We start from the raw sequence: 23,750 nt of genomic DNA, 5'->3' as shown, positions 1-23,750 counted from the left end.
GAGACCAGTCCCACAGAAAGAAAAACAATACAACTGGTTTCTTTAAAACTGAGAGCTCCTTGCATTAGAGCTTTTAGCAACACATTTGTTCTACTGATCTAGAAAAGGTTTTAACAACAACAAAAAAAGACACATACATCTCAATACTTCAAGAATAAGGTCCATATTGGTGGTCAGCTTCTTAATTCCTTCCATGTTGGCAATTGTCCATATTGGAACAAACTGATCACTGTCCATTTGAGACATCAAGTAAAGATCCTTAGAAAGGTTCTCACTAGAAGAGAATAAAATATACAGTTTAGGCAAATTCTAGGTGTTAGGACAACTACTGGTTTAAGATTTAAAAAACAAAATAACTGCCATTCTAATCAAGTTGCACATGCTCCCACGGGTTTTCACTCTTGGGAATAAATGCAAACAAAGCAGAATCAAGGCAATGAACATAAAGTGAAAGGGCAGCTGAAAGGTATCCAAGGCTAAATTGCTGGCATATTATCCTGCCCATACAACATCCATCCCAAGGAGCTACTTACCAGTATGCAATTAAATAACCTCAACCTCCTAAATTTGTGAAATACAGAAAATTAGTCTTCACTAAACAAGGACAACATTGCAGGTTCAGGCTCTGTAGGATATGGATGGCTGGCTTCTTTGCCCTTGCAATGTTTCAGAGGTTCCAATCAGCACCAACAGAATGATTGTGGCACATCCACACAGCACCGCTTACAGGTCTTTCTGGACTACTGCATTCTGGAGCCCCTCCCACAGCACCCAGCACTTTGTTGGAAGAAGTAGTGGTTGAGTAGTTTCCAGATACGAGCTGCAGGTGTACATTGTCAGATAGAGTTGGCAGGGCCAGCTAAACTGGTTCAGCTCCAACACTTCTAGCTTCTTGTCCAAAATTAGGGAGAAAAGACAAGCTGCAGTAGAACTAGAGGATCTCACCTTAGGCATTACAAATGACCAACGGAACCAATGCTTACAGCCACTGTGTGAACATTAAAGGCTGTACATGCTCTGTAAACTGAGCGCATTCCTGTCAGTGGTCTCTGTTAACAGCTTTCCACAGAGTGTAGACTGTTCAAGTTAGCTTTTCCACCAGGCTCTGGGCCAGAATTAAACCTGGCATAACCACATTTACTAGCGGAGCTGACCTGACAGTTGCACTTGCACTTATGCCATCAGTTACTCAAAGGATTATGTCCTAGAGGATGGAAACACCCATCCTACCAGCCCTGACAACTAGCAGTTAATTCCATAACCCTCTTTAGAGAGAGAATAACATTCTTCCCTAGCTTCTAACTCCACAGAAGTACTTCATTTTATCCATCTAGGTCTTTGAGCTGGACAAGTTCAGCAGAGGATCAAGATCTGAAACTTTAACCCTGTGGCTTCAAGGCAAAACACAGTAACTGCATCTTTCATGCTAAAAGGAACTCCTGGAGATGCATATATATACCCCACATCCAACACAAGTTGACCCAAGGAGACATCATGAAAAAAATACCATCTTCCCTGGAGCTGAATACATTACTCAGGTACTGCCCGCTACCCCAACAGCAAGTGATATCAGGATTTGACCTCTGATCTCCTGGCTTATAACCCCCTTTTCATGGTAAAAAGAAACCAAGACCCAGAGCATAGGACATATGTAACCAAAACACAGGGTCATTTAGCTGCAACTTTCACAAAGCATTTAATAGATGCTGAATGAATTCTTCATACAATACCGTGAGAAGCAGAATTCGAGTTGTTTCTTCAAACATTCTTTCAGGTCTTCTGTAGACACGGCAGAGCTGCCTTCACCTGAAAGAGGCATTAAATTAGTATATCCCCACTGGATCCCAATCATATGTAACCCAGAATATAATTCAAAAGTGAATTTTAGTTGTGCAAAAAGTGAAAAAATTAAATATCCTCCAGTATAACATGAGAGGAATGGAAGTCTGAGACATACAGCTCTCCAGTTGTTTTATCGTTTTGACCTATTAGTCCATGTATTTTTGCCCATTTGGATCCCTTTCCCTGACAACAGAAGCCTTCAAGAGAGGATTCAAAGTACAGGAAAACTTAATTTTAAAATGCTCTCTTAAAGACCAGATACTGTTCAAAAGAGGACTTTAAAAGCCAAGGACCATATTTTTATAACTACGTGGACAAAGGTTTATATGCATAAATTACCACTCTGATGTTTATGCAAGTAACTAGTTAAACCCTTTGTGTTAAGGAATACTGATTGCGCATACAAACATAGTACTTGCTCAGACATTTGAGCACATACAATTGCAGTTCTATGATTGTGGCTCAAATGTTAAAAGGCTTCAAGACAGACACAAGGACTGGACTAATCTCCACACTCATTTTTACATCATCATCAGCAAAGGGATATGAACATGCTAGATTTCACTAGAAAAACCTAAACTAAGTTTCTCACACACACGCGCACGCGCGCGCCCTTTTCCCACCATAGCAGCAACTGACAATCTTAAAGTCAATTAGTGAAAATGCAGGAGAAAGTGGGACTATTCGTATACAATTTTAGTAAACTTTCTCCCCATGTTACAGACTTCCTGCAGCAGGTTATTGGGGAGACACACACTAACTTTGCTGTCTTGGTGACCAGAACACTAGAATCCATTCAGAACGTGGTCCAAAAGTCCCTGTCCCAATCCCTGTAGATCACCAAAGTTAGAGAAAGCCTTCCTTTTGAGACACGAAAATAGAAACATAGAATATCAGGGTTGGAAGGGACCTCAGGAGGTCATCTAGTCCAACCCCCTGCTCAAAGTAGGATCAATCCCCAATTTTTGCCCCAGATCCCTAAATGGTCTCCTCAAGAATTAAGCTCACAACCCTGGGTTTAACAGGCCAATGCTCAAACCACTGAGCTATCCCTCACCTGTTACACTGCAGCATGTAATTAACACTGTTCTCAGAGCTGCGCACATTCCTCCCAGCATGAAAAATACAAATCCAAGGAAACAAGTAAAGCAATGTTTATTTCTGCTTCCCAACAGAACTGCTTCCTTGCGTTCACAGAAGTCTTATCATACCAAAAAGGGTGCATGAATTAGCGTATACATACATTACACTCCACCCACCACTGAAACCAACTCCTCTGGGTTAGATGATGGCAGGAAAAAAAGTTTCTATGCATGCAAAAAAACATCTTTACATGAGAAGTTGTCCTAAGAGGGTATTGTAAGCAAAAGGAAAGCAAGATCTTTGACATGTTCTGTTCATTGCAGGGGGAGCGCATACAAAACTCTTATCCTGCAGAAAGAGGTTAGATGCTAGATGAAGAAGGTTGAGAAATCTTACAAAATCCTATTTACTGCAAAGGCTAAGTTTATTAAAAGCAACACACTGCTCACAGGATAGTATCACAGAAGAGTTTCTTAACACTGCTATTTGATGAGTGAATGAACACTGTCTTCTGGACCTCAGATACCTGTTGCTTCCCTTCTTCCCTCCCTGCAGCTACACCCTGAAGTCCCACTGTGAAGGGTTCTTCACGTTTGTCCCAACTACATCACATACCCTTTGCCCTCCAATACTACTCCCTAGCAATGTCTTTGGCAATGCTGTTAGTTAAAGTAATTTTCTAACGCTTCAGGTCTCCTACTGCCCCTGCATTTTGAGCTTAAGAGGCTCTATTAATCTTTGCTTACATAACTTTGTTTCTCTTGTATATTATGTATTAGATTGTTATCCCAGGGCTGTTCATGTTAATTATTCCACTTGTAAGCTCTACAGAGAAGCCATCTTCTGCTTTGTTAAGTGCCTCAGCTATTTATGCTATAAGTGATAACTGGTGAAGAGAAGACAGCATTTGTGCATTTACATCACAAGCAATTGCATTAACCGGTGGACTTTAATAGTCTAGAAAAAAAAAGGCAGATCACATTTTGGGTGTGTGAACATTAACAGCAAGAAATCCCTTAAGACTACAGGAGTTGAAGATAACATAGAACATAACATGCTACTGTAGCTTGAACACTCACCAGAAACATCATAAATTTGGTATCCAAGATCCTCAGTTGCCAGAGCCATTCCATTAGCAGCTGCTTCCTCAACACCAGTGCCATTTCTTGTAGCTTCACAGGATGGAGAATACATCACTTCATACTGCTTACAGCTATCCTCCACATTCTCTACATTACCTGGCAAGAGAATATGCCCAGTCAATAGAAAGGACACATCTGAAAAATTTATTATCTGCCATTGTTACAAAGAACACCGAAGAATACTGTAACTGAAAAACTCATTTTTTAGTTTGTTTCTTTGTATTTAATAGCACTGTGTTTAGGCAGTTTCTCTTTGTTTCCCTTGTTTGTCCTGGTCTCCCAACAACATTTTTGGAAAACAGGAAAATAGTAAAATCAAACCAAGGCAGGGATCCCAGAACTACTGTAGCATCTGAAACAAATATTTTTCTTCAAATAAGCATCAAGTTGAGTCCTTAAACATGCAGCACTTATGCCACAGAAAAAGCTGCATGTATTATCTGATCCTTATATATAATAAATACTCAGGACTGTCAACTTAATGTGATTATAAAACACACTGGAAGGATGTGGATATTAGAGAATTTATCAGTCTTTTCCACAAGCTATTTGGGATAGAATGGAGTGTAGTTTCAGTTTAGTATCTGATGTGGTTGGGGTGGAATGGGGGAAAGTTTACTTGCAGAAGGACTGATTCTGATCAAATAGGTCTTTTCCAGGTCTACCATAACTTTCATTAATCAATTCAAAGTCACGTTAGCGGTAAAGGACATTATTGGTGAAATGCACCCAAGTACACAAGAAACAGCATGAACACAAGTAAAGGGAACATTTGGAAAAATATACTTTAGCATATCCTAAATATTTAGGAAATATTTTTAGCCATTTGAAAAATAAACATGAAAACACCAAGATTATTATTATTTTAAGAAAAAGGTGGCTGTAGTAATATCTTTTATTGGACCAACTTCTATTGGTGAGAGAGACAAGCTTTTGAGCTTATACAAACCATTTTTCAGGAATTTAGCCAGTCTCATAATTATTTGAAGATCACAGTCTGTATCCTTTACCAACCTATAATTTAAATATCAATTTGATAACCTTTAATGCTGTTTAGATTTGGACTCATGAGGTGGATTCTAGTGTCAAGCAAGTCTGACATTCCATATAACAAAGACGTGATCTTTTATCCAAGGTAAGACAAAATAGGCTTCAAACAAATTCACACAGCATGCCAGCTAATGAATCTAAAGTTAGATACTCCTGAACTATGTGAAACAGTGACCTGATCCAAAGTCCATTGGCTTCTGTGAGCTTTGGATACTGCAACTTTAACTGCAAGTTCAATAGCTAATTCTGCTATAGGCAGAATTCATTCAACTCTCAGTGACATATGTGGGAGTTGGAGGTGCTAAGCATCTCACAGGATGAGCTCATTAGATTAAGTTCCTTGATGTAGCAAGATAGCAACCTTCTACTTCCTAATTGTTTCAACTGCCTAGAAATCTAAAAAAAAGAAAAGGAGTACTTGTGGCACCTTAGAGACTAACAAATTTATTAGAGCATAAGCTTTCGTGAGCTACAGCTCACTTCATCGAATACAGACTAACACGGCTGCTACTCTGAAACCTAGAAATCTAATGCTACAGAACAGCAAATCTGAGTTAACCTTGGGATTATTATTGCCAAGCAAATATTTGCTTATGATTGGCATAAATTTACATAGCCAACTATACTTTGCTTCCACCGGAAAATAAAAATACGCTAGTTTTCCTGTGATATTGAATGTTTATATATAAACCTTTTCACTATACATTTACAAAAATTAAAGACATGGTTCTTGCACTGAGCTAAAGAATGAATGCATCTGTTTTTGGAGCATCATTTTAAAAAACCCTTATCAGATTTTTTTTTTTAAACTGTTGCTACAATTAACCTCAGAGGCATGTTGTTATTATTGTTATTTACCAATCTGCCCCCATGATTTCCCAGTTTTTGGGTGGGAAAAGCATGTGGGTTTTTAAACCCATTTTCACCTGAATTTTAGCTTTTTTGGACCTGGGATTTGGAGAAGTGGATGGGGCCACTCACATTTGCAGAGACACCTAAAGCAGGGTAAGGAGCAGGTAGTGCTAGAAGGACTAGGGAATTGCATATATTTTTCCCCTACTCACAGTAGGGCATGAAATCAAATGCAGTGTTAATCCACCCTACATTACCTTCTCCTACAGAATCCCTCTGCACCAGAAAGACTCCTATGCTGTGGCCATCTGAAGAATCTGTCTGAATGGCTCTGACAGAAATGATAGAAAGTGGGGGCACAGGGAATCAGGAGAGATAACAGAAGCACAGGGCCTTGAGCATATACCCAAAGTGTATTCTGATCTCCAGGACTCTGACAAAGTAATGTTGCGGAAATGCAGTGAAGGAAACCTCAATGTTCCGTTACTATGTGCCTCCTTTGGCAGGAGAAGTGATCTCACCAGTTATTACCACTTACCTGGAAGTCCTGGCTTGAGACCTTTGCCCATCCATCCCATAAGGGTTGGTAGAGTTCCTCTGCAGGACTTAGTCACTTGATACTTAGCTACACTCAGACTGAGAACTTCAAATAACTGACAGCAAATGGACAATTTTAGACTAAGGAGAGGTGGTGTTTATTCTTCTCTTGCAGCTGTCAAGAGACTCCATGATGCCAGAGCAAAGCTAGACCTTGCTAATACACCAAAAGCAAAGCCACTCTTTCCCAGGGATATTCTCACGTGCTCTCACAGTTGGGCAGATGTCTTTAAGCTTGGCATTCCCACAAGGTACCGATACACAGCAGCTGATATGGAGGCTGATTCATAACCTTCCTATTCTCCTTTCACCAGATATTTGATGGGAATATATTTTAATTTCTGAAAAGCTGAACATGAGCATTGTTTTCTTAGAGCTCTTCCATCTTACTCCCCATCACAACCCTGGTCTATAGGGCATAACTATAGTGGTTCCAGATGTATTTTTAAAAAAGAATTATACCATTAAAACTCCTAATCTGAGTGAAGTTACACTAGTTTAAATGTACTTTCATCATTATAACCACTTTCACAATATAGGTGTTGCACAGCTATAACTATGCCAGTATAGCTTAAGCAGGATGATTGTGTGTGTTTACACAAGACATTTACATCACAGGAACAGGCCAATATTCAAAGCTGTTTAAAGAGAAGATGGTGGCATAGATAACTGCTAATTAAGTAGTGTCAGAACAGAAAAAAATATGAAGTAAATCATGGTTATTCATTTCTCAGCACCAAAGAGCTGGTGTTCAGTTTATAGGATTATATCACACCCAATTTACATGCAGTAGCAGCACTCAAGAGTACAGTGCAATTCGTCAAGGCAAAATGACCGATTGCCATGAATGGAATTTTTTGCTCTGTAAAGGACCCATGCTGGAAGAACTACTGATTTGTAGAGGAGTAAGATTCCTCTTTCACCAGATGATTCCTTCGCTTATCCTAAGTTTTTTAAAGGCATTTGCTAGTGTGTGTCTACACTTACATCACTGCAGCTGTGCTGCTGTAGTGCTTCACTGTAGACACTAACTACACCTCCTGCTGGCGTAGGTAATCCACCTCCTCAAGAAGTGGTAGATAGGTCGACAGAAGAATTCTTCCATCAACCTAGCACTGTCTAGGATGGGGCGGGCAAACTTTTTGGCCTGAGGACCGCACCAGGTTTCTGAAATTGTATGGAGGGACGGTTAGGGGACGCTGTGCCTCCCCAAACAGCCAGGTGTGGCCTGGCCCCCGCCCCCTATCTGATCCCTCCTGCTTCTCACCCCCTGACAGCTCCCCGGTGACCCCTGCCCCATCCAACCTCCCCTCCCCTCTCCTTCCTGACTGCCCTCCCGGGACCCCCGCTCCCATCCAACCCCCCGTTCGCCATCCTCTGACCTGACCGCCCCACCGACAGACCACCCCACAAACTCCCTTGCCCTCTATCCAACACCACGCCCCCAGGACAGGCAGCCGTGCCGTGCAGGTACAGAGACCGGGTCAGGCAAGGCTCTGCAGCTGTGCTGCCCCAGGAGCGTGCAGGCCCCCCCCCCACCCAGAGCATTGCGCCAGCGGTGCAGTGAGTGGAGGCTGTGGGGAGGGGGAACAGTAGGGGAGGGGCCAGGGGCTAGCCTCCGCGGGCCATAGTTTGCCCACCTCTGGTCTAGGAGGTTAGGTTGGCATATCTGCATCTCTCAGAGGGTGTGGATTTTTCACACCCGAGAGATACAACTATGCCAATGTAAGTTCCCAGTGTAGACCAGCCCTTCGTTTGTATATGGACACAAAGAATTACCCAGAAGTGTTTTACCACCTGAACTTAAAAGTAAGTAAATAAATAAAAAAAATTAAAAAAAAACCTTATGGACAAGTAGATTTAATAAAGTTAGTAAAGATTTACACAAGTACAGTCTAAGCTTTAAGCAAGCCTTTTAATTGCTCTGCAGCATACATTCCAGTACAAGTGTAACTTTGGAATAGCTCAATAATGTATCTGGATTGTGTGTGGCCCTCAGATCTCATAATCTTTCTGTTCACAGGGTCAAGTATATACTAAAGTGCAGCAATGGTGAGAAAAAGCAACAGAGACAAAGTGAGAAAGGAAGAAGTCATCAAGAAGGGAGAAAAAAAGGAGACAGAGTATAGAATCCATTTCCGCACATTTAGCAGCTTGTTTCCCTCGTAGCGCGATACTTGGTCATCATCGGGCCTCTTAAGTGTTATAGAGGGCCATAACACACTGTCCCTTATTGGATTACTTTTCATATCCTGCCTGTTCTTCCTCAGTACAGCTTTAGGTCTTAAACTAAAGTTCATTCAGATCAGACCTTTCTGCAGTCCCTACTGTTTACTGATGCAGTTAACCGGCAGTAAACTGCTTCAGAAAACTTGTCATATTCAACCTATATTGGTTCCTACATCAGCCTCTAGAGCTGTTCTTTCAAGGACAAGAACATTGGTTGCTTCTTACTGCTGGGTTTAGGTTTATACAGAATACACACAATCTGAACTAAGCAAGGAATTAAGTTATCATTTGGGTTCAGACGTCTCACCCTCACTATGAGATCCTGGTGCAGCAGCTGTTTCTTGCCACAAATGCTCAGTGCCATTGGTCACTGGTGCAGCTTCAGTGCTTCCCTGTGGATCTTCTTGCCACACTTTTGCATTTGGATTTAAGCCAGTACCTTTTGATGTTACCTGCTGAAGAGACAAAAGTAAATTATTTGCAAAAATAATTCAAAAAAAGGATTAGAAAGTAATTAGGGAAGTTATTACAGTTTAGTGTAGTACATTCTTTAAGACAGTTTCACAGCTTAGAAGCATCTAAATGACCAAAGAGGCAGAATACAGACTTTCACTTTCCAAAAGATAATAGGTTCTTAGACAAACGTCAGACTAATGGGAAAATTAAATCCCTTGACACTTTAAAGTATCTTGTTTCCCCATTCCATAACAGATGTGATGTCCCTCTTCTCCCTTTTTTACGAGCAGTGTTTAGCCATGCAGTGACTAGGGCAATGGCATTAGCATGGGGATTTTTTGCAAGCAGAGGGAAGGGGCCAGATGCATGAGATTGACAAGTCACAGTTTTACACAAAATGTCTGACTCATCCATAATCCTCCACCCCCTTGGCAAAAGAAGGGGGAAATCTTCCCATTTCAACCTCTTCCTAAAAAGGGTTGGAAGACAGCCCATTATACTGCACTGTGCTCTGGAGACAGGGAACATGTGGTATGTGTGGAGTGAGAGAAGTGCTCAGCCCTGACAAAGCACCACCTGTCAGGTAGGCAAGAATAAAGTTGTTTCCTGCAAGCATTTCTGCACCTTAATCACAGTTAGCACATCTCCCCCACACAAAGTATGAAACAAAGGGAGAAATTTATTGTGGCACCGGAAAAGTTTTCTGCTCAGCCACAGCCTGCCACAACTCCCATGAGTTAAATTTTGATACTGTGAGACAAAAAAAACCAAAACAAAACAAAAAACAAAAAAAAACCCCCAAAGTTAGAATAGCTACTTAAGTGCTGTGCATCTCGAGAGAGAAACTGGGATGAACTGTTTCCCTAGTAGGAGATAACACTCTGAGAACCTCACAGAAATAACCAGCCACATGAATGCTGCTGATTGTAAAGAGGATGAAGCTTCTATAGTCAACATGCTAAACAGTCGTACTTGAAGTCAGTCAGATAGATCACTTTGCAAGGAATGTTTTTAGAAGCTTGCAAATTATAAGGAGTATTTCCAGGTCAGACAAAGGCTCTAAAAGTTGATGCTTACTGTAGCATCCAGAGTTCAGGCACCAAAAAAATAGAACAAGCTGCCAGCATGGGGAATGATTTCTCCCCCATACAGTTAGATGGACTTGTATAAGAATACCACCAGTCTTGAAACGGATCTGTTTCAAGTATACCCACGCTGCTCAGGACACATAGATACTCTGACCTTCCTAGAGCCAGGACTGCAAATGTCTAATCTCTCACCTATGTTGATTTGGATCAGATATATTTGGTCATGCATGCTACCAATTACATGTTCTTTGGTCATTTCAGAAGTGGAAAGAAACTATTTGCCAGAATAGTGAACATGTCTGGGATTATTCTATAATCCTCAAATATGCCAAAATTTAATCTAGAGGACACTTTTTTTAGGCAGGTAACTGGATCATCAGATATTATACTCAACAAGCTATCTCCCTAATTTCCAAGGATGAGGTCTTGCTAAAAGAGGGCCTCATTCATCTCACTGCCATGATGCAAGACTTCAGATGTTAATGCTGTGGAGGAACAAAGCAGCAGACAAGTTTAATTTTTAAACTGGGACGCTACCTGAATGTCCATTTCCAACTAAAAGGCCTTGGAGCAAATGATAGATAGTAAAATGATGAAGGAATCAGATCTTGTCTTCTTTTATATGGGGCTTCCTACCAGGAGACAGGCTGTGCTAATAAAGGAGGTCTGCAAACAGATCTATCCACATCCGAAAGACAACTAATTGCGGTACTATCTTGTACTCTGACCCAATCCTATGTCCACTGAACTCAGTCTCAAGACTAACGTTGACTTTGAAGGGTCACGATCAAGATCCTAGTGTATGCAATTTTTCTGAAGCCAGAGTGTGGAATGCAAGAACTCTCATTTCACCCCCATCAAATGCCTTTTTAGAACAGAGTTTACAGTATGGTTTCTTACTTATTCAACTGAGCTTGATAGACAAATAGTAATGTTTTTTAAACACTACAGGGCTCAATTACCACATGAAGCCTTTTTGTTTCAGTCCACTGAAGTATTTTCACAAAGCAGTTACAACAACACCGCAGAGAGACAACGATCAGTAAAACTAATATTTACAAAATGACAGAGCTGGCCTGCTTGAAAGCTCTGCTCAACAGAACATGGAGTCTACCAGGAAGCTATCCAGAGCCAGAGAATTCCCAGCAGGCATGTTCTGGATAGCAGCCAATATGTCATTCCAGGAATTCCCTCCGATCTGGAGACAGATTGTTAATAGTTAGGGATACTTTGAATGTTAGGTATTACATCTGTCTTTTCCCTAGACTGATGTAGAGAAATATCAGCCAGGGTCAGTTACAGGGGACGCCTCTGACAACACTAAGAAGCTTTGCATCCAGTTTCGCCTGCTCACTAACCTTTTGTTTGTTCTAACTCTCCAAGGAGTAGACTTGTTCGGCTTTGGACATGAGAAATTCAGAGGGAATCAGATACCAGCATATTCGGTTAGCATTTCAGCTTGATATAAAAACCTTATCTTATGGAATGGTTTTGCAGTTAATCTGACAAAAATCTAAACATGAGCACTCAAGCTTTGTGTTTCAGTCTATGGTCCTTTTCAGAGTTAAAACTAGTAAATTCTCCTTAGGAGATATTAGAAATCGACAGACATCACTTATGGTATCCTGGAATGTAAGCACTGTATTTCTTTTGGATTTCAATAAATTCTCTAAACGCTGGCTTTCGCAATTAAGTCAAACTAGTTTTACTTAAACCTCTGGTCATTTTCCTATGTGTTTAATAATTTCTACTGCTAGGTATCCTCTTCAAAAAAAATTTGTTTAACAGATATTTGCTCATCCTACTTTATCCTGCAGTGAAGTCATAATGCTGAATTTATGACATCAGTGTTTTCCTTGGCAACAGACTGTGTGCAAGATTGGGGCTCCCCTTTAGGAATAAATATTTTGTACTTATATAGCAGATCTTTTAATCTGAGAATGTCAAATCATTTTACAGCTAGGAAAACTGAGGCTGAGAAAAACCAGAGTGACTTGACAAAGGTCACATGATAAATCTATGGCAGAGCTGGGAATAAAACCCAGGTCTCCCCAGCAGAATAATGTGAAACATTTATTGTGGGGGGTGGGGAAGAGAGAAGATGCCGGCAAATCAAGTTACTTTCTGGAATAGCGTTGCCTTTTTCCGAGTTTAATCTAATGCACACGTCTTTTAAGATTTGGAAATATAAGAGAGTAAGGCAGCATTGAAGCAGATAAACCATGGCTGATATTCCCAAACAGAGCTCCTTTCTGCTCACTGTTAGCTGCCATCTTGCTGTCAACTAAGGAGGAATCAGAAATAAGCAAGTACCCTGAACATCCCAGGAAACTCTCAGAAAACAAAGTATAATATTAATAGTTGTGTGAAAGCTGATTTGACTGAACACAATGGCTTCTCCATTAGTCAAGATGGCTCCCCACTACCAAAATTTGGCTCATTTGTTACTTTTGTAAAGCTCTTTTAAGAGATGCTAGATAAAACCAGATTCCGTTTTTATTAACTTATCTGTATGACGACAAGGTTTTCCAGGAGAGGGGCATGCAGGATAATGCACACTATGTATGCTGCAGTTTTTAGGACAATGAGCAGAGCTACGGATTGATTATACTCTGCTTGGAGTATGAGCATTTTTAGCTGTTTGTGTCACAACCCTTGTATGAGCCTGCATGAGTTTTGTCTTATTGATACAAAAAGGGAAGGAGGAAGCTCTTACACACTGAATGGTGCTACTCAGGCATATCCCCTTCATGCTGCCATGGCTTTACAGCTATGAAACACCAATGAGGCAGCAACTAGGAGAGATTGCCTTATTACATTTAAGTTTCCCCAACAGTTTAAACAACTAAAAATACACAACTCTAATATTTCCCAGTAAGGGAGTAATGTGGTAACTACCTCAATGTTCATTACAGTCTATAATTCTGAAGTAAAGCTGCTGAAATTCAGATGAGAAATATCAAATCACAGTTGTGATTGTACTGTGAGAAACTCAAAGCATTCTTCCAATGTACTAACATTGTTTATTTAACATGAACAATACGCCTGGCCCTGCATGATCCACACAAATACAGGCTCTGTAACGAAGAGACACGGGATGTACTTCTGCACAGAGGACATACTATTACATGCCCATAGTCCATTCTATCAACAGCTCTAATCCCACACCAGGTTGGAAAGGTAATATATTTAGCACCAATAATTTTTCAAGTTACATTTCATACCAAGATAGCATTTTTTTAAAAGTGTAACTCCTATTACCAATTAGCACTGTGTGCATGAATGATGAATTTCAGTTGTATTTTAATAAAAAACAGTTTCGAGTTACTAGCTAACCTTCCCCATGAGCATCTTGATCTCAAATACGACCTTGTTTTGTATAGATGGTGTGTGTGACAATTAAACAGTGTATGACAGAGTGGTATAAAGCCGCTGGGCCAAATACTACTGAGGTACACCAGTCCCAAACTGGAATAACTGCCTTGAACCCCAGTGTGGCAGTAGAATTTGACCAGTCATATGAAGATAACGACAGAAGTTAATCAGGGATAGCCTATCAGCAGAAGGGAAAGGAGTAGATCAAACAAAGCAACTAATATTAACCAAGTTATACCATAAGGCTTGCTGAATCTTCAGACAGTCATTCCTTGGCTACACAGATTCCTACTTGATCAAGCTAATTTAAAGTCTAAGACCTATTCCTACTATGATGCCTCATTTCTGTCAAATTATTTTAATTCTAGGATCCACCTCAAAGCATTTGCTGCTCAGAAATAACTAGCTCCTTGCCTATAAATTTCACTTTTTTACCTTGTGGTCAGTTACAGGTGTAGACAACTGTTCACAACTTTAAACAGTGTTAATTATCAGCCTGTGGATTTAAAAAGCAACTCTGCAAAATAACCAAAAATGGGGGTGGGAAACTAAATCAAAGCACTATGGCTCTGTGGTAAGATGATTTTTTCAACGTGATTCAAATAATAGTCATTCCAAAACTTAAATGGCTTTTTTCAAGAAAGTTAGGGGGTTCCCCAGTCCCTTTCTTTAAACATTCTTAACCACAGTACAAATTTAACTACTCATCTGAAATATTAACAAAACTACCATATTATACATTAAAAGTACATGACCTATTAATTAACCTTAGGTCAATTATTCCCAACCCTAGTATGTTCAATTCTATAATTAACATGAACATAGAAATCACAGACCAGTAGGACTGCAAGGGACCTTGATAGATCATCTAGTGCAGTCCCCTGCACTGAGAGAGAACTAAATATTATCAGACCATCCCTGAAAGGTGTTTGTCTAATCTGCTCTCAAAACCCTCTAATGATGGAGATTCCAAATTTGGTCCAGTGATTAACTACCCTTACAGTTAGGAAGCATTTCTTAAGATCTAAAATAAACCTCCCTTGTCACAATTTAAGCCCATTACTTCTTGTCCTGTCTTCAGTGATTAAGGAGAACAGTTTATCACCCTCCTCTTTATAACAACCTTTTATGTACTTGAAGACTTATGTCCCCCCTCAATCTTCTTTTCTCCAGACTTAAGCCCATTTTTTTCCAACCTTTCCTCATAGGTTATGTTTTCAAGACCTTTAACCATTTTTGTTGCTATCCTCTGGACTTTCTCAAATTTGTCCAAATCTTTCCTGAAACGTGGTGCTCACAAGTGAACTCATCAGACTTATCAGTGCTGAATAGAGTGGAAGAATGACTTCTGGTGTCTTGCTTATAACACTCTTGCTAATATATTCCAGAATAATATTTGATCCCCTCGCCCCCCCAACAGTATTACATTTAATCTGAATCAGTCTGTGATCTACTATAACCTCCAGATCCTTTTTTGCAGTATTCCTTCCTAGAATCATTTCCCATTTTGTATTTGTGCAATTGATTATTCCTTTCTAAGTGCAGTACTTTTAATTTAATTCTACTGATGTCACACCATTTCTCCAGTTTGTCAAGATCATTTTGAATTCTAATCCTGTCCTCTAAAGAGCTTGCAACCCCTACCAGTATGGTATCACCAGCAAACTTTAGAAGTGTATTCTCTCCATTACCAAATCATTTATGAAGATATTGAATAGAACCAGACCCAAGACAAATCCCTGTGGGAACCCACTCAATATGCCCTTTCATCTTGGCTGTGAACCTCCGATAACTACCGAGTACAGTTTTCAAACCAATTCCACATCCAACAGATAGCTTGAAAAGCACTGGCCTAGATGAACCTGCTATCTGATGTGGGGGACTGGCCATTTTTTTCCCCTCAATGTGCGTGCAGACTGGCAGCCGACTCGCAGATCGGTGCCGGTCCGCAGACCACCACTTTGAGCAGCACTGATCTAGGCTACGTTTCTCTAGTTTATGAGACTGTCATGCGAGATAGTATCAAAAGCCTTACTGAAGTCAAGATATATCACATCTACTGGTTCCCCCCATTCAGAAGGCTTGTTACCCTGTCAAATAATGATATTAGGTTGGTTTGACATGATTTGTTCTTAACTGTTACTTATCACCTTATTGTATTTTAAGTGTTTACAAACTGATTGACAATTACGTTGATTTGTCTCACTGTAAATTAAGTCAAATCAATTTGGAACATTTAAACAAAAAGTGCACTACAGACTATGAAATCTAAAGAAGGGAATTAAGTTTCACTGAAGTGATGCAGAAAGTGTTTTTTAAACACATTGAACATAACAGCGGCCATACTGGGTCATACCAAAAGTCCACCAAGCCCAGTATCCTGTCCTCTGACAGTGGCCAATGGCAGGTGCCCCAAAGGGAATGAACAGACAGGTTATCATCAAGTGATCCATGCCCTGTCACTCAATTCCAGCTTCTGACAAACAGAGGCTAAGGACACCATCCCTGCCCATCCTGGCTAATAGCCATCAATGGACCTATCTTCCATGAATCCATTTAGCTCCCTTTTGAATCCCATTATAGTACTGACCTTCACAACACCCTCTGGCAAGGAGTTCCTTTGATCTTTCAGTAATAGTAGATGAGAGATCATTTGGATCTTACAGGTAGCACATCCAAATAAACAATCGAAGGACTTCCTACACAGCCAAGGGTGAAGAAACACTTTACCTAAAAGTGTGGGTCTAATTTATTTACTGGTGCAATAACGAAGCAGTCTACCTTGTCCATTAAGGCTACAAACCACAACTAAAAAAAAAAAAGCATAGCTGTAAGTTCTCAGATTCAAAATAAATGTTCCTTAATGTGCCATGTGTATTTAGGTTCAAAGTACAGAGGCACTATACACTTGTATATACTAGGTTTAGTTGATGAAAATATATAGTCTTTGAGTTTACCAAAAAATGCACTGCTTCCATTTTTTTCAATTCAGTTTACTTAACTGAAAAACTAACCACAGCAGCTGAATTAAGGAAGACCCGGAAGTCCATTGAAACAAGAAAGCAGCCAGTTTCTTAGCGGCAATTAACTACATTGCTGACTTTATGTAATCTTCAGAAAAATTAGAAAGAGTGCAAGTCTGAGAGTACAAATTCTAATCTTAAAGAGAGTTAATAGTTTATATAGAGAGTAGAAAAGGAATAGTGTTTTTTTTTTCTTTTGTGGAGAATTAAAAGTTTCCCATATGTTACTTTACAAAGGCACTTCCACAATTCCTTTAGTCTTCAAAATGCTTTGAAAACATTAGAGAAAAAAAGAGAAGCTCTGATTAAAAATAAATGTTTCAACTTGATATGGTTTAATAAGAACTCATTACAGCAAAATATGCAAACAATTAAGAGATCCTGATAGATTTGATTCTCTTTTTCACCACAGTTGCCTTACAACCTGTAAGATACAATCCTTCCTCATTGAAAACAGACTCTATTTATGGGCACGGTTACCCAGTGCCAAGTTGCTAAGTTGCAGCTTTGCTAGTTTGATGTTTATACAATGCAAAGAACAATATGCTCTGGAATCTACTCATTAGCCAGGAAGAGAAAGAAAAGGATCAGCTGATTATATTGCACACATGCCACGGCAGCCTCTGCTTTAAAAAAAAAAAAGAGGGGGGGGGGGAGAAACGAACGAGGAAAAAAGATCTACGAGATTTTAAAATTAAAAAAAAGCCTCCCGGTGGTTTCTCTCGCCCACCCCCCACCGAATAACCTTCACACGCGCCGCGCCATGCACCAAGCAGCCACCAGAGCAACTTTTACAAAAGGTCAATGCGGTGCCTTTCAAGGCTTCCCCTCCCCCGCTTTCCTTCTCTCTACCATGCCACCGAGGGCCGGGCCACTGACAGAACCTCCCGGGGACGAAGAGAGGGGGCGAGGTTTTCTTAACCCCCCGCCCCATAGCCGCCCCCTCCCCTCATCGTTCACCTTCGCTCTCAAACCGCCGCTCTCACCTCAGCCCCCTCGCTCCTGTCACCCCGCAGAGCCCACGCGTGCGGCCTCCTGGGCCCCCAGGCTCTCCCCGCCCCCTCCCCACTCACCCTCCTCGAGGGGACTCCACAACCCCTTCCCCCGGGACGGATTTGCTGTGTCAGGCCCGACCCCTCCCCCGCCGGGCCCGGCCGGCTCAGCCGCGGCAGCAGCGCGTGCGGCCTGGAAAGTCACATGGCCCCGCAACGCGGCTGGCCTGCCGGCCGGCCCCGCCGCACCCCCCATCCGGGCCCCCTCCTCACCTCCACGAAGAGCAGCATCCTCCTTCTCCCGCCTCCCCCCGAGGCCAGCGGGCCTGGGATCCCGGCTCCGACAGCTCCCCGCTCCCAGGCGGGCTCCGGCAGCGCCAGCGATAAGGACACTCGGGCTCCGCCTCCGGCTGCTGCCGCCAGCCAGGGCCCGGGCCCCCGCCCCTTCCAGGTCCCCCGCCCGCCACCGCCTCTGCCGGGTCACCACCGAGAAGCCCTTCCGGGTCATCGAAGGCAGCTGGAAGAAACTAGCCCGGGTCCTATTGGGAACGTACTATTGCCTGGGGTGGGGGGCGCCAACTAGGGGAATGAACCATTCTGCGTGGTATGGGACGAGATGTCCGAGGGGGTGCACCATGCTCTCCGCTATTGGCATTGTTGTTCAGAGGTCGTGTACCAATCTCGGAGGGGGGATCAGTTGGAGTCCTCTCCTTGTTTACTTGTGGCACCTTAGAGACTAAGGTTTCAGCGTAGCAGCCGTGTTAGTCTGTATTCGCAAAAAGAAAAGGAGGACTTGTGGCACCTTAGAGACTAACCAATTTATTAGAGCATAAGCTTTCCTGAGCTACAGCTCACTTCATGGGATGCATTTGAGCTGTAGCTCACGGAATCTTATGCTCAGATAAATTGGTTAGTCTCTAAGGTGCCACAAGTCCTCCTGTTCTTTGTGCGAATACAGACTAACACGGCTGCTACTCTGAAACCTCTCCTTGTTTGTCTGTTGGGGGGAACGTGCCATTTTCGGTGCAGTGGGGGTGCGCGGGGAATGTACCATTGCCATTGGGACACCTCAGGATGTGCCCAGCACAGACCCATGATGCAGCATCCAAACAGGGTGACTTCACGTCAAGGCTGCCTAGAGCAATGAGAGGGCCCCAAAGTGGGATCATGCCCCATTGAGACGCCATCATGACCCCACAGCATGCTGAGCCCTGAGGCTCTGGAAGTGGATTTCAAGTATCACCAACCACAAGCCTTCAAAACCATGAATCAGGCCTTCAAAATCATGAGACTGAATTAAAAACAATACACTTGGGGCTCTTCTGGTTCATGTTTGCCCGTTTTTCTCCACAACCATGAGATAAAGGCCGAGAGTCTCACAATAATCTCAGGACTCCAGGATCTGAGGCTTCAAGAAGATTACCAAATATTGTGATACCTGTGACAAATCACAAGAGTTGCAAGACTGCATCACATCAAGATCCTGCTGAGCCTCAACCAGAGCAATGAGATGGTAAGGAAGCTGGGTAATGTTGTGCTCAAATATCACTCTGACCCACAAGATGCTGAAATGTGGCTCTGTTTCACAGGCCCCAACGGACGTTTTGTCACCCTTTCTATCAGAGACGGAGGAACTGTCCCCCACCCTCAGGAGGAGAAAATTAATCTACCCAGAATAACAGGTAACTTGTGAAAAAGACCAACATGAATCTCCAATTCTGAAAGAAATAGACTCATTCAGACTAAGGTCTTTGGGGCAGGGACCTACTTTTTGTTATTAGTTCATGGGTATAATTGAGGAGCGGGCATTGCTCCCCCAACTCCAAGTTTCGGGCAGTCACAGAATTTACATAAGCACACACCTCACCACATGCAGCTTCATTTGCCTGACTGGAGCTGCCCCCCATATATAGAAGTCAAACTATGCTTGTGTATATGCTTGTATATCACCTAGCATCATGGGGATCTCTGATCCATCAGTACAAATAATTTGTAATAATAAACACTCACTCATACACACATGCTTGCACACACATACACACACTCAGTTATCTCTCCTGTCTATTTTGGGATAGTTCTATACTGCCACTGCCACCTTAATATCTGAGTGCCTTCCACATAAAATCAGTACTAAACTGTAAAATTCCCAGTGCACTTTGTGAAGGCTCTGGCATTTCACCCTTTATGGGGTCAAAGCTCGGGGTAGTGTTTATTAATTAAATTTTATTAATTTGCCTTTTTTGTGATGTGGAGGGGTATTGGTTGGGGTTTTTGGGTAGAAGAGGGTGACCATTAGCATAAGCAGTGCTAGTTGAAATTTTGTAATACTTTTTTTTCCCCAAAAAAATTGCCTTTTTTCAAAACGTGACATTTTCTTGAACAATTTTTCTTTGTTTCCTTTAAAAAAAACTTTGAAGACAAAACACTTAGTCTGTTTTTATTTTATCATTTTTCTTTTTTTTCCCAAACTTTCTCTCCCTTTTTTCCTCCCCTTTTCAGTGGCAAAATACAAAAGGGGGGGTAAAAGGGAGGGAGGAGAGAAAAGAAAAAGGGGAAAGAATGTCAGGGGAGAAAAACTGAAAACAAACCCCAAAATGTAAAACAAACATTTGTGAAAAACATTTAATATACAAAAAATTGTTGATTTTTGAAAATTGCACAATGAAAAATTCAACAAAATTATGTACATTTTTGTCCAGCCCTCAGCAAAGCCAACTTCTAATCAAGGCATTCAGGAAGATACTCCCTAAGGCAAGTTATACCAGAGCTATCCATTTTAGGACTCATTTAGGACCCTATCTCTGAGTATCTGGTATTGGCCACTATCGGAGACAGGATACTGCAGTAGGTGGACTCCTGATCTTGTCTGGCAATTCGTAGGTTCCTAATGCTCTTTTCCCATAACTCACAGGCAATCAGAGGCCTGTATTCCAAGGATTCTCTGCTTTCCCCACTCAAACCATAAGGTTTAATTCTTTGTACTTGTAGAGGATAAGATCAAGAGCAGAAACAGCTGAAACTTTGGAGTGGGAAATGGAGTAATTCACTGCATGGAGTCCTGAAAGTGGGTCAGGGGAGAAGGAATGCCAACATTTCAATTTAGAAAGACAAGGTTAGTGAGGTAAAATCATACTGGACCAACTTCTGTTTGTGAGAGATACAAGTTTTCAAGCTTACACAGAGCTCTTTAGGTCTGAAGAGCTCTGTGTAAGCACAAAAGCATGTCTCTCTCACCAAGAGAAGTTGGTCCAATAAAAGATATTACATCACCCATCATGTCTCTCTAATATCCTGGGACCATCATAGCTACAACAACACTGCATACAACATTTCAATTTGCCAGCTTGGCAGGCAGTGATTTCTGCTAAATAAAGAAAAATCTCCAATGAGTACAAAAAGGATCCAAGAACAATGATTTCCAGCCACAATATTGCACTGATAATCAAAGTATGGTCCACGGGCCACCTGTGATCACCTTTCCTGGTGGTCTGCAGACTGAAATATTTTATAGGCAAATGGTAGGAAATTGGGAGTTGGGAGGGGAAGTGAATCCATGAAAAGCTTTTTCATAAATAGCCTTACAAAGCATTAAAAGCTTGAGCACCAGTTATGTTAGGGAATCCCTGCAGCTCCTCTTCAGGAATGGCTTCATTTGTAATTACTCTGACAAGAAATTCTATTTTTAAAATGTCCAGCACCACTAGAGACTTGTCCTTGCAAACACTCAGATGTGTCCCGCTGAGGACTACTTGTGCTTGCAGTACATAAATGATAGAAAGATTATTGGACAACTGCAGCTCTGAACTTTTGTAGTACAGCCAGCAATGTCACCTTCTACTAGAAAGCTGTACTGACTGGGATATAAGTGTTCTGTTCTAGAACCTTCTTGTTAAGCTAGGGTGACTAGATGTCCCGTTTTTATAAGGACATTTTTTATATAGGTGCCTATTACCCCCCAACCCCTGTCCTCTTTTTTCACAGTTGCTATCTGGTCACCCTATGTTAAGCACTCCTGTTGAAATCTCCCTACGGGTTATTTAATTAGTAAATCCTATTTCGTAGGTGTCTATCTATGTACATTCCATTCACTGTGCCTGATGATTTCAGGATAGAACCACAGGAAGGGTTATTATGACATCACCCAGACAAATGGAATATTCTCATCTCTTGGTTGACATGTCCATTTGCCCCTCTGATGTTGAGCTAACAGCCAGAGAAACTGGACCTCCAACTACACCTCTAGAATGAGGAAACTAAACAGGCTTACCCTGTGATTCAGCTTGGAATTGTCAGAAGTTTATTCTTAGTGCAGGAAAACTACCAGGTCCTAAACATGGCAGTGCAGGAATCATCATCTTCATCATTGTCATCAGGAAGCTCATATGAATCTGAAACAAACTCAGAACCCGAGCCTGAAGCTGCAGCCTCTACATTTGAACTCACTATCAGTCCTCTCACTGAAATCCCCCCCTCAGTGAAGAACATACTGGACAAAATTGATGCTACCCAGCTCAACAGAGCAAGGAAGGTACATGTTGACTCTGAGCACCTGATCTTTGGGGCAGCTGAATGCCTCCTGTGAGTAGGGTGCAAGGGAGGTTAGCCCTTTGTAGGAGCAGCACCAGAGATAGGTGGAGGTCTCAGATTTTATGCCCCACTAAATATGCCCATTAGGGGTCTTGAATTGCTTTCCATTTTTAGTGACAGGTTTCAGAGTAGCAGCCGTGTTAGTCTGTATTCGCAAAAAGAAATGGAGTACTTGTGGCACCTTAGAGACTAACAAATTTATTAGAGCATAAGCTTTCGTGAGCTACAGCTCACTTCCTGTAGCTCACGAAAGCTATGCTCTAATAAATTTGTTAGTCTATAAGGTGCCACAAGTACTCCTTTTCTTTTTGCATTTTTAGTGAAAGGCTCATGTCCGCTGCCAGTTGGCTTTATCAGCAATTTGAGAAGCAGAATATTTAATTCCTGATATTTGTCATTTAGAAATGAAGGGACATGATCCTGAAAAGTGTTAAGCATTCCCATTTGCAGTGCTGAGACCCACCCTAGCTAGGTTCTATTCCTAGCTCATCCTCTGTTATATGTTACTGTAGCACCCAGATCTCCTAACTGAGATCAGAGCCTCATTGTGCTAGGCAGCACATAATGAGAGGCAGCTCCTGCCTCAAAAAGTTTACAATCTGAATAGAGAAGTCAAACAAAGGTGGGAGAAAGGAAGTATTATCTCACATAGAAATTAAGTGACGTGCCCAAACTCAAACAAGGAGTCTGTGGCAGAATGAAACCTAGCTCTCCTGAATCCCAGTCCAGTGGATTTACTTACCTGGGCTTGAGCTCCTTGCATGCAGGGTGTTCTAGAAACAGTTTTATTAAGGCCCCATCCTCTCTCTTTAGGAGGTTTTTAAGCAATTGTTTGTAATTCTGGACAATGTGAACCGGGTATGTAACTGCTTCAAAGGGGATGAAGGGATGGACCCAGAGACAGAAGAATAGTTCTTCCTCTCCAGCACTTGGGCTGAGAGGAAACGGAGGGCACTTCTTCTGGACAAAGTAGCCATCTTGCTCAAAGCCAGCACAGTTCAAGGGAAAGATTTAAAGTTCGTTCTGGAATCATTAAAAGAATGGGGTAAGCTAATGGAGACGGTTGGCCTCTGGGATGCTCCAAAGTACAGGTAGCTCTAGAGCCATAGCCCTAAACTTTAGGGATGTCTGGAACCATGCTCTCCACCTGACCCCTGCTTTGAGCAGGGAGTTGGACCAGATGACCTCCCGAGGTCCCTTCCAACCCTGATATTCTATGATTCTATGATTCTATATCTCTATCACGGGGTCAGTCAAAAACCTGGATCCAAAAGCCTCTGAACTTTGGGGAAGTTTTGAGCTGGATTCCAACTTCATAGTTTGATCCCATTGTGATGTTTGGGTGATCACCCAGGCTGGTAAGGGGTGCAGTCACCACCTTCTGTTATAACCTTGGGGTGCTTTAATGCTATGCTGCTATGGCTCAGATCCCAG

The 23,750-nt window shown here is 41.8% G+C and overlaps 2 protein-coding genes across 12 annotated transcripts in view; one reads left to right on the top strand and one right to left on the bottom strand.

Moving 5' to 3' along the window:
* Nucleotides 1-18,196, bottom strand: part of LARP4 (La ribonucleoprotein 4) — a 45,280-nt gene extending 27,084 nt beyond the window's left edge. The window contains exons 1-5 of one of the 3 annotated variants that reach the window (XM_038378747.1): nt 18,003-18,196; nt 9,103-9,250; nt 4,005-4,163; nt 1,731-1,806; nt 138-274 (exon numbers count right to left, since the gene is read on the bottom strand). In XM_038378747.1, the coding sequence (XP_038234675.1) occupies nt 138-274; nt 1,731-1,806; nt 4,005-4,163; nt 9,103-9,250; nt 18,003-18,020 (538 nt within the window). In that variant the 5' untranslated portion in view covers nt 18,021-18,196. The remainder of the gene's footprint in view (nt 1-137; nt 275-1,730; nt 1,807-4,004; nt 4,164-9,102; nt 9,251-18,002) is intronic. The other 2 variants (XM_038378748.2, XM_038378750.2) reach the window with 2 other exon arrangements.
* A 423-nt stretch (nt 18,197-18,619) lies between these two features.
* The window catches only part of LOC119845605 (protein FAM186A), a 32,496-nt gene continuing 27,365 nt past the window's right edge, over nt 18,620-23,750 (top strand). For 6 of the 9 annotated variants that reach the window (XR_006278323.1, XR_006278322.1, XM_043506413.1 and 3 more), the window contains exons 1-2: nt 18,620-19,411; nt 23,130-23,361. The gene's annotated coding sequence lies outside the window, so the exon portion shown is untranslated. Of the gene's footprint in view, nt 19,412-21,750; nt 22,258-23,129; nt 23,362-23,750 lie in introns of those variants that run through there. The other 3 variants (XR_006278325.1, XR_006278324.1, XR_006278326.1) reach the window with 2 other exon arrangements.

The sequence above is a fragment of the Dermochelys coriacea genome, chromosome 20, assembly GCF_009764565.3.
Source record: "Dermochelys coriacea isolate rDerCor1 chromosome 20, rDerCor1.pri.v4, whole genome shotgun sequence".
NCBI classification, from domain to species: Eukaryota; Metazoa; Chordata; order Testudines; family Dermochelyidae; genus Dermochelys; species Dermochelys coriacea.
The sequence above is the reverse complement of the archived record's forward strand: the minus strand, read 5'-3'. Positions and strand labels throughout refer to the sequence as shown.